The 15,358-nt window shown below is 36.5% G+C and overlaps 1 protein-coding gene across 1 annotated transcript in view; it reads left to right on the forward strand.

Moving 5' to 3' along the window:
- Positions 1-15,140, forward strand: part of LOC123523992 (uncharacterized) — a 63,833-nt gene extending 48,693 nt beyond the window's left edge. The window contains exons 8-11 of the mRNA XM_053539347.1: positions 401-643; positions 10,063-10,167; positions 12,845-13,046; positions 13,393-15,140. Of these exons, the coding sequence (XP_053395322.1) occupies positions 401-643; positions 10,063-10,167; positions 12,845-13,046; positions 13,393-14,716 (1,874 nt within the window). The 3' untranslated portion in view covers positions 14,717-15,140. The remainder of the gene's footprint in view (positions 1-400; positions 644-10,062; positions 10,168-12,844; positions 13,047-13,392) is intronic.
- The last annotated feature ends 218 nt before the right edge of the window (positions 15,141-15,358 follow it).

A 15,358-nucleotide genomic window follows, 5' to 3' on the forward strand; every position in this document is an offset into this window, starting at 1 on the left:
CTTTAACTAATATTATAAAAGAAACCATATTAGTGAATTGTAAAACCACCAAATTAATTGTAAAAGATTACACACAAGGGAAATAGTTGGCTGTTTCAATCGTCTTAGGACATCTGTTGTCAGGTTAAGGTCGCAGACTTCGAAGCACTTGCCCCTCAATACTCTACTCGGGGTACAAATTTTATAGAATTCATTTCTGTTTGTTCTCACCAGGTAACCGTCAAAGCCTGAATTAATATACGAAGGGAACGTTGCTTTTTTCTCCTCCTTTAAATGCGTGTAACCCGCCATACGGCTGAAATTGTATGGATGTAACTCAAATCCAAAAAAATCACAAAAAAAAAAACACCTGTGTAATTTGATTTTAAAAAATGCACTGGCTTTGCACGAATTATTTCAGCTGAAGAATCTGTAGTGCTCAAGCAGAAGATTGCCATAGACTGTGAAAAGGATGTTGTTGAAACAAGTGCAGTAAATCTCGAGTCAGTTAAAGTTACCACAGTCAAACTGAACGAAACAAAGAGTTATAATGTCGAAAAGATGAATGTAATAGTTCTGCAATCTCCAAACAAGATGCCCGGCCAAGAAGACAGCCCCGATCACACAGATGATCCACTTCCTGTGCAAGTCAGTACAGCAAACAGTGAGTACCAAATGCATTTCTTCAAGGTAATGTACTTGTTTAAAAACTGTGATATTCTCATGAACAAAAAGAAATGAATCCTCCAAACATCCTCGTTTCCTATTAACAATTTCACTTACTGTCTAATTACCCTTGACCAAGGGCGTATATATATGTTATCATATAGACAAATATGTCGTGTCTCCCTCCTACTGATGAAATATTATGATATAAATAGGCAAACAAAAAAAGATTAGGCAGCCGTCTCGAATCATAACTCTACAGCAGTGTACGCACGGATATGTAAAATCACAAAAATATAAGCTTAAATCGGTAAATGGTGCAAAACAAACCTCATTTTTCACAAAGCTATTTTAAAGATAATGCTTAATAATGAATTCCGTTTTAAAAGCATACGGTTTGGAACCTGATAACATTAAGAGTGAGGTTTTGTGGTTTACAAACTTCGTAAGATCTTGGGTCATGGTAATTTTCCAAATGTATTTGGTAAAATTATAAAACGTTTTATTAAAAGAGGTTACGACCCAACTGTTTTGAGACATGCCGCGTGTTTAGTGTTCAACCCGTTTACAGTTGGACACTACGCTTCCCTCTTTGATTGTGTCTGACGGAAGAGGGGTGGGGGGGACTCTATGATAAGCAGTTTTTAAATCCTACCAGGACTGAACTGTTTTGATATCTGTCTTCTGGCCTGTTTCGTCGGGCCCTTAAGGGTGTTTCTCTTGTTGCTCTGTCTTCTGAAAAGACATTGAGTACATACGTTTTTGGTTTGCTTTTTATATATTTATACACGAGCATTTTTGTGTTTTACATGCCATGCCTTTTTGTTTCCATTACGTGTGTTATAGATTCACCTGGAGAGATTACCTTTATTTACACTGTCCCGTGTCTTTGGAACATGGTGGAGGTAAGAGTGAGGTTGGGTGCGCACCATAAACCGGTTTAAGCTCCCCAGTGGTGTTTTTGCCACTGGCCGTTCCAAGGCGGTGCCCCACTGTGTTCCTTTGTTTGTTCGTTTTGTCCTCGTGTTTTGGCTTTGTGTATGTGCGCGTGTATGTGTGTGTGTGTTTGTGGTGTGCACGTCTGCGTGCTGTAGGTTTCGTTTTGGGGAGGCTGCAATTTTGGTACGTGGCATTCCCTGTTTGATATTTGTCTTTGTTTTTTTTTTTTTTGGCACCGATAACCAGTTTAAACACCGTGTTGTTGTTTGTTTAGCACTGACCTATTTTAGCGCTGTCCTTCCGTGTTCCTGTATTAATTTGTAAAGAAGGCTGCTTTTTAACTGTTTTAACTGTTTGGATTAGGTTTTTGTCCTTAACTGTGTAGAAATTGGATTAAGTATAATTTCACTAGAGAACTTATGTTGTATCTAAGACGGTTAATTATTGTACTGAAAACATACGCTTACCGAGAGACTTACCCTAAGCCTTCATATCAGGCCCAAAAGTACAATTAATTTCCCATAGGGTTATATACAAATATATCAATGCAAGGCTTTGACACAATGTTCTGAAGACAAATGCAAAAACCTTCTCTTTAGAAATCTATCCGAGAGAAACACAAAAATCACTTTGAAGTGACCGGTTGACCTGCTACTTTTCTCCTCACATCTGTCAGAATGCTGTCCAGCCTACTTTTTGTACAAATCCGCAGACAGTCATTTGCAAGAGAAACCATGATTTTCCAGCAATTTTTTACCCCTTTCTCTTCATTTACATCAGATCTATAAAATTTGGCTGCTTTCAGAAGCTCAGGATATCTATTTACACTCAAATCCATCATGAAATGAGGGACCACTTTTCTCTCGGATACACTTCCTTTAGTTAGGCAGGTAACTGTATCTTATATTTAGACCTATTTTTCTATTTAAACTAAAAAATATTTTGCCAGTACAATCTCAGATGTATAGCAAATTAAATCTGAAAGTTGCACCTTTGTTGAACTATGCACTAAAATTTGACAGCTTCCAATGTTACACATGGTATCGGTCAAATCTGAGCCAAAAAAAAAAAAATCGCGTACTTTTCAGATAAAAAAAAAACGCAAAATTCTATACCTTTTTGGTTTGATGAGATTTTCATCCAAAATAAAAAACAGTATGTTTCCTTATTATATATCTATCCAAATTAAGAGCCACTTCAAGTTTGATTACAATATCACTGTTCGTGTTTTAGGAAAACTATTCATATTACAAAAACGCGTAGTCTACTCATATGAAAAAGTAAAATGTAAACTAAGAAAACTCCTGTAGCTGTCAAATTTGTCCTTTTTAAGCAGCCCAGTATGTGGCAAATATGAGAATGAATAGCTTTTGTACATATATGTGTCATATACCTTTCAGTGATTATTCATTTATGGCCACCCTAGGTAAAATGAGCCAAACAGCTCTGAAATGTCCAATAAGAGTCTTTCTGGAATGAATATTTCACTCAAATCTTACAGTTTATAGGCATTCAGTGCACTCTGCACATGAAACATGCACACCATCACGGTTAATTACACTGCACAAAATCTTAAATTGTGTATCACAGCTGAGCTTTCTGGCAAAAATAGCCCCTATCTCTGTAAAGAATGATTTTAATGTACATCACTGCCTGCTGAATGTTCCAAACTGGCTAAATTTCTGCAAAAACCTTAAAAATTATCAACCTGAGAAACTACAACTGGTGCTCCTAATTTTTCCGGTGACTCATATCAATGGAAGTGACCCTTCGTGTGATCGAACCAGGATCCTCTGTGTTATTGGAAGGCCTGCGGCCGAACAACATCTAAAATATGAGTCAAGCTAATAATAATAATAATTTCTTAGATTGAATACTTAATCACTTTACATGACTGTATGTATATGCAAACTATATTTCAAAACAATCTGACTGCAAAGAAAGTGTGAAATGCTAAAAAGTGCCCCTCAAAGCAACTTTTCTATGGATATTTATATCACAATCTCCTTTCCCCATACTGAAACTGTCATAATGTAATATAAAACCTCAAATTCAAATCTTGTTTATGTAAAATGTGTCAAAACAAACAGTCTGAATAACAAAACTATCAATCACAAAGCAGTCTGTCCAGTTTCCTTGCTTTACTGACTGCTAGATCTGAAGCAATGTTTACTGTTTTCAGGTAAAATTAGCTACAATCTGAACCGAGTATTCACACTGGAAATACAGCTTACTGCATCAACTATTATGTACAAATTCCTGTCCAATTTATTAATGTAATCTCACTACCACACATGCTGCAGAAAGTAGTCATTATGGCAAAACTGGCTGAAATAATGTTATTCCACTACAATTGTATTTTCTGGCTTTTTTTTTCGCTTGTCGGTGCAATTTAACGAAGTCTATTAAATTTTACAAAATCTCAGAAAGTACCTGATTTTGATTAAAAACATCTAAAAAGGAATTATTTACCCATTCACAACACCGAACAATTGTATTCGGTCAAATCTGAGAAGCTGCAGACATATTTGTACAAAGGCGGTCAATCCCCGCCTATGCGACAAACTTCACATTGTCCGAGCGCTCTCATTTCAAGTTTTTAGGTACTAAAAGTGTAAGATATCCAACAAAATAAGTAAATATCAATCTGACTTAAGTACTTGATCTTCTAAACGAAGATCTGAGAACGACCCATTCACACACGTCTTCTGTTTATTTTGGATTTCCAGTATTGCTATTTTTATTTTAACCAATCAGACGACTTGTTCGCATGACAGAGTATGAAAAATGTGCATTCATTCCAGGGCTCGAACCCGGGATCCCTCGCTTACAAAGCAAGTGGTCTACCGACTGAGCTAACCGGCTATCTGACACATTACGACATAAGAATTGTAAATATCAAAAGTCAAGGCTACAAGTAGATTTGCAAAATGTTGTAAGTTAAGCTCTGATTGGCTAGCGAAAGGGTCGTCAGAACGAGGCTATGAATAGGTCGTTCTCAGATCCTATGCGTAGCGTAATAGGAGATGTACTTTAGTCAGACTGAGTAAATATACAATCAGATATGATGATTTATGCTTAATTAAGCATTAAGGAAACCAATATGTAAGTCTAGTGTGTGAAAATCTGCCTGTTTTCCTTCAAAATCAATTAAAATATGCCATTTTCACACCTAATCTGTTCAATTTTCAAGTCCTTAAACTGATTTTTCATGCACCTATCACACATATTTCTCTATTCAGAATGTGTGTACTGTGTAAATTTAAGTAACCAAAAGAGCAATTTAATGTAAACAAGAATAGAAAAAATGCATATCAGACTTTAGGTCAGATTTCCTCGGCCGTAACTCAGATTTTCTAAAAAATCGAGAAAATATCACATCACGGCATTTGTAATACCCTATTCTGTTTTACGCATACCGGTTTCAAACAAAAAAACTTATAAAAATGCATTTCATGCATGAAAACCTGCAAAATTAGAAAAAAAAATCCAGAAATATGTAAACTGAGAGAAGGATTTTTCACATTTTTCAAGTGCATGTATACTTTTTACCCAAACAGAAGCAATATCAGCAAATGTAATGATTAATCTAAATATTTACCAGATTTCTATGCCTACCAGCTATTCGCTGTCAAAATTTCAGTCATGTAGATTGAAAAATGACAAAAATATTGACAATTTACTTTCTGACATTTTCCATTATATCAGGCCCAAAAGTACAATTAATTTCACAAAGGGTTACATACAAATATATCAATGCAAGGCTTTGACACAATGTTCTGAAGACAAATGCAAATACCTTCTCTTTAGAAATCTATCCGAGAGAAACACAAAAATCACTTTGAAGTGACCTGTTGACCTGCTGCTTTTCTCCTCACATCTGTCAGAATGAATAGTGTATTGCATTTTTACAAAGTGAAGCGGTCCAGCCTACTTTTTGTACAAATCCGCAGTCATTTGCAAAAGAAACCATGATTTCCCAGCAGTTTTTTACCCCTTTCTCTTTATTTACATCAGATCTATAAAATCTGGCTGCTTTCAGAAGCTCAAGATATCTATTTACACTCAAATCCATCATGAAATGAAGGACCACTTTTCTCTCGGATACACTTCCTTTAGTTGGGTAACGAAGGGCAGGTAACTGGGTAACGAAGGGCAGGTAACTGTACCTTATTACCACTTCTTTACACAAAGGAAACAATCAGTTTATATAGTGAAATTGTTGAGTGAACACCGTTTGGTAATCCTAATCCTGTCAATGTTTTATCAGCGCAAAGGAAAAGTAACGTATCTATGTTGAATGCTATGCATGATAACAGTCATGCATCTAACAGTCCTAAAATTTGTTTCTTCGGTTTTCTCATATTTCTAAATAGTTTCCTATACTTTGACGCATATATATGGGTAGATTAGATTGTTCTCTTTCAAGCAGTGGCCTTTTCAACATATTTCACTTTCTACATAGTTTTCTATTTAGATTGCTAATCCATTTGGCAATTATGCATGCTTTTTCCCTACTTATTATTATTATTATTATACCAGATTTATATAGCGCTCTTTTCATGATCAATTTCACGTTCAAAGGCGCTTTACATAGTTCAAATGCAGCCACACAGGGCGCATAATTCATCGTCTACTAGTACAGACACAGAGCGATCTGACCAGAGGGACAGAGTGAGACAAAGTCCCCACGACAGAGAGATCAGATACAGGCGTGTCCGGCTAACTTAGCCTAGCTCGTTGCGAATAGACAGCCTGGTTCTTTAACGTGCCCAGTGTATAGCACTGATACACGCAATGATTGCCTGTGTTCCTGACCAGTACACCTGTAGTTGGGTGGGAAACACTGAAAAGCGTTTCTGAAAATTCCCGAGTAGCTGCCGGGGATCGAACCCCAGAACTCAGGATTGGAAGGCAAGTGTGCAAACCACTGAGCTATCCGTCCACCTAGAGAGGTAAAAAGTGCATAGTTTGCATGAGGTTCTAGGTCAATAGCCACCAAAGCCTACCATAAGGTCTTTGCGGAGTTGTCTCCATTTTTCCAAATATTTTACCCGGGATCATTTTTATTAGCTCAAATAACTCTTTTTCAGAAAATGATATTTCAATAATGTTTTCAGTCCTTATACTTTGATGCAGTTAACTACACACATCTAAAATAGAAAGTTTGTGTTTTTAGTAACACTGCCTACGAAAGAGGAGTCGATATGCATTGGCGAATATGGACTTCTTTCATAGTTTTGAGTATAGATTTATCACCCATTAGATATGGGGCCTGCTTTTTATACGCCCGTTTGATAAACGGGAAGTATTAAATGAACGCTCCGTCGATGTCCACAAATATCTTCTTCATGCATGGAGGGATTTCTCATGCGCAAAAACCAGGTCCCTAGGTTTAAAGTCACGGACACACTCAGAGGTCAAAGGTCAAATTCAAGAATGACTCACCATCATGAAACGGAGAGTCTTTCGCGTGAACTATGCCCCTAGGTCTAAGGTAAAGGTCGCACTTAGAGGCCAACGGTCAGATACAAGAATGACTTTGTCTGGAGAATTTCTTCTTCATGCATGGGGGGATTTTGATGTAATTTGGCACAATTGTTAACCATCATGAGATGGAGAGTCATGTACAAGAACCAGCTTTCTACTTTCTTACTTCCCTTTTTTGTTACTAAAATAGCTTATATTGTAACTTTTTTATTACTGGTCGTAGCGGTAAATCAAGACCACTTTTCTGTAGTACAACATGCATGTTACATCCAATTCTGAGATGTATTTAACCTATCTCTACCTAGTAAGGATTTTTGTGTGGACTTGGAAACTTCTTTTTAAGATTGATTTCCTTTCTTGTTACTAGAAACAGGTAACTTATATTCTAACTTTTTTTATAATTACGTAGGGAAAACCAAAACCACTTTTCTGTGGTGCAACATACATGGTACTTTCAAATTTTAGGTGTATTTTAAGGTATCTCCTTAGGAGTTTTTATGTGGACTTTGAAAAGAAATAATTAGAATTTAGAAAAAAATTATTACACAATCACAGAATTAAAATTCCATTTGTAAATACAGGTGCTAGTGTAAAGACATTTGCTATGACGGGTGTAGATTGTGATATTCTAGATTTTTTATTGTATTTTGGCAGTATCTGTGATATGCAGGTTCCGTAACCTCAGATGCCCTCTCCTAATTCCATTTTGTTCATTTCTGCCAACTGTTTTCTCCTTTGAGTCAAACACATTATTTTAACTCTTGACCTGCTCATAGTCGTCCAATGGCAGTTATATGTATGTGCGTGCGTGCGTGTTTGTACAGACTATAACTCTGACATGCATGAAGCAATATTGTTTATATTTGGCATGGACGTTATGCTCAGTAAGACGGAGTGACATGCGCAAATCTCAGGTTATCTGAAACGGCAAACTCACAGTTGGAGGTCGAAAGTCATGTCAGATCTTGTCCGGCCCATAACTGTGACATGCTTTGAGGAATCTTGTTTATATTTGACATGAATCTTTAACTCAACGAGGCAGAGTGTCATGTGCAAACCTTAGGTTCTTCAAAGGTCAAGAGCACCCTTTTGGGTCAAAGGTCATAGTGACTGTCATAAATGTTAGTCCTTTTGACAGCTTGGGGGCTCGGAATGTTAGCCATGGGAATCTAGTCATAGAAATGCACTATTAGTTAAGTTCAGAACTTCTGCTCAACTCGGGTTGAGATTGCGTAGACGATTATAAGCATTTCCCTTACCGACCATGAACAGGCTCAATCAAACCGATCCTACAACATTTTTATTTTTCTTGTGTTGGGCGACCATTGGAGTTTCCACATTTTTACTTGACTATTCGTGGAATAGGAAGAGCTAGTCGGAGTCCGAGTCGGCGTCCGAATCGGCGTCCCGATATGGTGAAATTATGTATATAGGCTGGTATCCCAGGACACACTTGTGGGAATAGATTGAAACTTCACTGTCATGATCTGGCATGCAGTGCACAGGCTCTATAATTCTTCTTTGCATAATTACAAAAGTATGCCCCTTTTTGTTGAGGTTTTTTATGTAAGCTGGTCTCTCTGTACAAACTAATGGGAATGGATTGAAACTTTACACGATTGTTCACTGTCACGATCTGACATACAGTAAACGTGTTCTATAACTTTCATGAGATTATATGCGATGAACATGTTCCATAACCCTGTTTTGCAATTTAAAAAAAAAATCTCGACTTTTATATTCATTCAATTGACAAGGCTGTTGAATAGTCGAGCGTTGCTACCCTTCGACAGCGTTGTATGTGCCATGTGGCGGCCTTAAAAAGGCATCCCCGTATATTCAATTTTTCGGATCGTGGCATGATATTTATACTGAATTAGTTGAACTGTTTAGTTTTTTCGATTGAAAATTTCGGCTTGGTTGCATGCAATTCCTCTACCATACATGAACAGGCTGAATCAAACTGAGCCTTCAGTATTTTCACTTTTCCTGTATTGGGCGACCAGTGGAGTTTCCACTCTTTCTAGTTTCTGATATTGGTAACAGATTTGATCGGCAAGATACAAAATAATTCTTAAATGCTTCATCGTCGATTGTACCATTAATTTAAATTATAACTTGCTCTGTGTTGGAAATATATTTCAAATTTCGACATTACCGTTTACATCTTTCATGTTATTTTTCTGAACTTGAAATGGCATTTTGTGGGACGTCACTAAAATAATCAAAACACCTGCTAGTAGTTCAGTGAATATTTATGCAAAAAGTTTGATTTCACTTTTGGCTTTCTACCTAATTCCAGTTTGTTTAGTTCCGCCCATTGTTTTCTCGTTTGGGTCAAACCCTTTACTTTATCTGGGGACCAAACGCCGCTCTTCATGGAATTACACGCCTCAACACGTGTATCATTGAAGGTTCCGTGTTCACCGCCGTTTGAATACATCTGCGGATGTCTCTAAATTGCTTTTTGTACTTTTAGCATGTGTAAATGTTGAGTTCTGCTCAACCCGGGGCTATAGGGCGTGGACGGTAGCATGCATTTCCACTACCGTCCATGAACAGGCTCAATCAAACCGAGCCTGCAACATTTTCGTGTTGAGCGACCTGTGAAGTTTCCACTTTTCTCTATTTTGCTTTTATCCTTTCATATATTTTGGCAGCCTTCAGTAAATATTCAGCCTTGATGAGATTTTTAAGAAATTTACCTTTTTCTTTCACATGCTACTAGTAACATCAACTCTTTTAGCAGCTCCTATTTGAACCAGCTCGTTGTTACTAAAACCTTCATATATACATTTTGATTTGATCGTCGTATATCGTTAATTTTTTTCTTGTAATAAATATAACCATAATGTTAATTTCATCTCGTTTTTGCCTTTCGTTTTAACCAGTTTATTTTTTTTTTTTTTTTCATTTCATAAATAACAGCTACTAATCTTCTGAAGCATAGGCACGTAGTTGCAATATTAATTTCTGCTCTATTTTCAGATTCGCATTTGGACTTGATGCGACTCCACTGGAGCAAAATATTTTCGTTTCTTATGAAACAAATATTTCCTTCGGAATACCGCAGGTTTTTTAGTATTTTATTAGGTTAGTACCTTTTTTATGAAGTTGTAAGGGGATATAATGGTTTCAGGTTGTCCGTCTGTCTGTCTGTCCGTCTGACCGTAGACAAATATTTTGCGCATCATCTCTCCTCATCGCCTTAACACAATTTAATAAAACATCACACAAGTGATCAGTAGCAACAGTAGTTGTGCATGGGGCATGTTAGGTTCCTTCTGAAAATTTTCACAGAGTTACGGGACTTTGTTTTTTGTTTCTATACTATATACATAGACACAATCTTGTGTGCACCATCTCTTCTCACTCCCTTGACACAATATAATGAAACTTTATAGTGATCAGTAACAACAGTAGTTGTGCATAAGGCATTTTAGGTTCTTCCAGAAAAACAAATGCAGAGTTATGTGCAATTTGTTCTTTGTTAACATACTATATACAGTCTGCATATGCTATTTTGTGCGCGCATAAGCACACAATTTAATGAAACTTCAAACTAATGATCAGTACTAACCCTAGTTGTTTATGGTGCATCTTACGTTCATTTAGATAAATATTAGTTATGGGACTTTGTTTTTGTTACCATGCTATATACATGGCGTCTATATACGTTTAGTGCACATATTATGCGTTCTATTAAACAATAACATTGAAGGCACGGACGGTAGCATGAATTTCCACAGGCTCAACCAAACCGAGCCTTTAACAGTTTCCGTTTTTAGCTCACCTGAGCACGAAGTGCTCAAAGGTGAGCTTTTGTGATCACCCTGTGTCCGTCGTCCGTCGTCGTCCGTGCGTCCGTCCGTCCGTCGTCCGTCGTCAACAATTTGACTGTTAACACTCTAGAGGTCACATTTTTGGCCCAATCTTAATGAAACTTGGTCAGAATGTTACCCTCAATAAAATCGTTGACAAGTTTGATATTTGGTCATCTGGGATTAAAAACTAGGTCACCGGGTCAAATCAAAGTAAAAGCTTGTTAACACTCTAGAGGTCACAATTTTGGCCCAATCTTAATAAAACTTGGCCAGAATGTTACTTCTAATAAAATCTTGGATGAGTTTGATATTGGGTTATCTGGGGTCAAAAACTAGGTCACCAGGTTAAATCGGAGGAAAAGCTTGTTAACACTCTAGAGGTCATAATTTTAGCTCAATCTTAATGAAACTTGGTCAAAATGTTACCCTTAATAAAATCTTGGATGAGTTTGATATTGCATTATCTGGGGTCAAAAACTAGGTCACCAGGTCAAAACAAAGGAAAAGCTTGTTAACACTGTAGAGGCCACATTTATGATGTATCTTCATGAAATTTGGTCAGAATGTTAATATTGATGATTTTAAGATCCAGTTTGAATCTGGGTTATGTAGGGTCAAAAACTAGGTCACCCGGTCAAATCAAAGGAAAAGCTAGTTTACACTGTAGAGGCCACATTTATGACTATATCTTAATGAAACTTGGTCAGAATATTAATCTTGATGATTTATAGGTCAAGTTCAAATCTGGGTTAGGTGGGGTCAAAAACTAGGTCACGGGATCAGATCAAAGGAATAGCTAGTTAACACTTTAAAGGCCACATTTATGACCATATCTTAATGAAACTTGGTCAGAATGTTAATCTTGATGATCTTTAGGTCAGTAGGTCAGGTGAGCGATACAGGGCCTTCATGGCCCTCCTGTTTCCCTTTTATTTTTGCAGATATTTTTTTTGTGTTTTGAAAAATATATTTTGCATTGTATATCATAGACATTCATTGTCCATTTCATACAGAACATTTGTCTTTTTTCAAATATTCGTACCATTTTGTGTCTAAAGTACATTATATTTAGATAGTCCGGGTAATGGAAAATAATAGACTTGTATCTATGTCGAAATAAAGTAGCATTACGTAATTTTGACACACTTACCCGTTTACGCTCCACTACGTGTTTTCCTATAGTTATAGAAGTTCAAAGCAATTTTTAATCAGTTAAAACATCAGTATGTGAACAAATTTCATCAGCAACAAACATGTATGCGCAATAGAATACAACTACATTTTTACATTTCAAGTCTAAGTTCACAATATAATCGAAAGGCCTATCGAGTTTGTAAACTAGTCATAGCTTGACGACTGTTTTTTTTTTTTTTTTTTTTTTTCAGGAATTTATTAGCAATAAATTCTCTAACCTTTGTTTTAAAAATATCTTGGCTCTGAAAAACTACCTACTGGACGAAACAAAATTATTTATATTGACACGGTCTGATTTATTTCCCTATTTAACAAAAAGGACTGTAAATATATTCTATTTTGCAGTACATGAAATGTTTGTACGTCAAAATTATTTCCTCATCGTCAAGCGTAATGGCGGTCCGCTGGAAATGATAACACTTAAAACTAAAAATAACTTCGAAGTTGTAGATAATAATCCTTGATAACGTGCTAGAAACGAAATGTTGTATCTCAAACAGTAACTTGAATAGAACCACTAAATGATATACATTGTAAAGTACTTTTTTAAATATCACTTTACCACCTAACGAACGTTAACGTGCTTGAGGTTTTAAAAGGCATCGACTCAATTTAAGGAGGCCATATCGCAGCTTTTCAAGTTTTCTGAAATCTTTTCCATGACACAGTTTTCAAATTTAAATATAAAGGACTATTTTCAGTAACCGTACATGTAAGAAAAATGAAGAAATGACTTATGTTTAACATTTCAGAAAACGCAGGTTGCCGTAATGCAGGCTGGGTCATTGAGTCTGTAGCGTGTGACACAACGGGGAAAATTGATAATACAGTGTTTACACTGTTGCAGCGCTGGAAAGATGGAGCTTGGCCGAATGCAAAACCGAAAGATATAGAAGATGTATTTGAAACTCTGGAATGGAATGCCCAACTAAACAACTTTAGAGAATATATGAGGTATTTTTTGTATAATTAGATCTAATATTTTAGAAATTATTTTAAATAAAAAGTAGAATTGTCTGTAACACTTATCTATCTCCAGTCAAAGCATCAACAATTAATTGCCTACGATATCCATCCGAGTTTGTATTCTTTATTGAATTGTTTTGAACAAGAAGCGTTTCGTACTTTTTAGGCATCTATTTTACCACAAAATAGGAGGTAAAATAGGAAGGTTTAAAGTATTTTACAGCGCTTTGAGTTAGACATAATTAGGAATTATTGTTTTTGCTTTGATTTTGCAGTTGAACGTTGTAGCTCAAAGTAAAACAATGTACTTATTTCTTTCATTTGAATAATATAGAAATCCGCCATACTCGCCAGAAGGAGCCAACTGGAATGAACATTGTTGCCAGTGCATTTCTTCGGAAGACACGATTGGAGATAAGCGTCATTTATGTATGCACCAAATTACAATACCTCAGATCCAGGGTGCTGATGACGTATATGACAGACAAGCGCAAACTAATGACATCGGTAATTTTTCTGTAGACATTTCAGAACATGTTTCAGTTGCTAATAAAAATGAAATAGGTGTATTTCGACACAAAAAGCTTACATGCCACAGAAGTATGGTACGAAGAAATAGTGATGATAGTAACGGTGTACGTTGTACGAGCGAAACAGTAGAGTGTCGTTCAGTAAATATGAAAGAATGTATCAAACTGTGCCGTCACAAACGCTGCAGAAATATATGCGAGGTTGTATCTAAAAAGGGCAAGGATGCTTCTTTTGATACAAAAGTATCATTTCTAACTAATAAAAGTTGCATGCCGTCGCTGCTGCCATCATTATCATCATTTCCAACAACAGAAACATCAACAACAGGAAACGTTTCTTCACCATCACAATCGAGTTCCGGCTATGGATCGATGTCTTCAAATATTGTAGAACAGGAAGTATCAACTAATATCTGGAATGGAGGGATTTCTGAAGACACGTTTTCACAATATGAAGACAAGACAGGACTGTCAAGTAATTCAAACAGTTATTCTGAGACTAGTGAGAGTCAACAGGACACTCCAACATTAGATCCTTGTCAAACGGAAATGGAAAATCTAACTGAAAATCAAAACGAAAACCCATGCCGATGTACTTTCAATTCCTGGCATGTGTCTTCAGCGGTGGAATGTCCTTTATTTACCTCCAACACGGTCGTGGGACCAAGGAATCGGAAACAAAATAGAAATGATAACAAGAAACACGCTTTAGGAATGAAAAAGAAAATGGTGTCAAAGAAAAGGCCAAAGTCTTACAGACGGAAGAGCACATCCCGCATGAATAGAAAAATGTCTGGAGAAGAGGATGCGAAATCTGCTTATCTTTCTAGCCTTACTGATACATTCATTGAAGATCTCCTTGCTAGAATGATACCAAGCAGAGAAGATGTTCTATCGCTCAAATTCCAGTCTTACTCAGATGGAAACTGTTTTGTTACAACTTGGAATGAACGAATCTTTTCAATATTGTCTGAAAAACTTTGTCTCTATGTACGACAAAGAGAATGGAAAACTATGCAAAGATACGTAAACAAAGTTAGGAATGTTGTGATGAAAAACAGCCGGAAACAGCATGACCGGAATAGAGAGTTCTTGTTTTTAAATCACAATGGTGAACCTTTGATTTGATACATGTGGCATATGTGTGAACTAGTCTATCAAATGTTTTTGTTGTTTTTCTTTTTGTTGGATTTAACGTCGCACCGACACAATTATAGGTCATTTGGCGACTTTCCAGCTTTGATGGTGGAGGAAGACCCCAGGCGCCGCTCCGTGCATTATTTCATCACGGGCGGACACCTGAATAGAACCACCAAATTAGACTCGTACCCACATTGATGAGGGGCAAGTGTTTTGAAGTCAGCGACCTTAACCACTCGGCCACGGAAGCCCTCTCTATATATTATCTTATGATATAGTGTAATATACATTTCCAAGGCAATATGACCTACGATATTAGTAATATCTAGTCTTATGTGAATAGGCATTGTGTAACATGTTCCAAAAGCGTTTGAGGTGACCATCATCATTTTGAATAAAAAGGTAAAACTAACTTTAAGTTTTTGTTTTATTTCATAACATGTTGCACCATTTATTCCTCTTCTGCCTGACCGTGAAGCTATTATTAAGCGCGTTACCCCAACAACATAATCTTAGCCCATGTTTTAAGCATTTCAAATGATTTTAGAGTATAACCTTCGTTTTGATACATGTGGCATATATGTGAACTAGTCTATTTTAAAATCATTTGAAAAAACAAGTTAAAGGTGA

Source organism: Mercenaria mercenaria, chromosome 3, assembly GCF_021730395.1.
Source record: "Mercenaria mercenaria strain notata chromosome 3, MADL_Memer_1, whole genome shotgun sequence".
Classification (NCBI taxonomy): domain Eukaryota; kingdom Metazoa; phylum Mollusca; class Bivalvia; order Venerida; family Veneridae; genus Mercenaria; species Mercenaria mercenaria.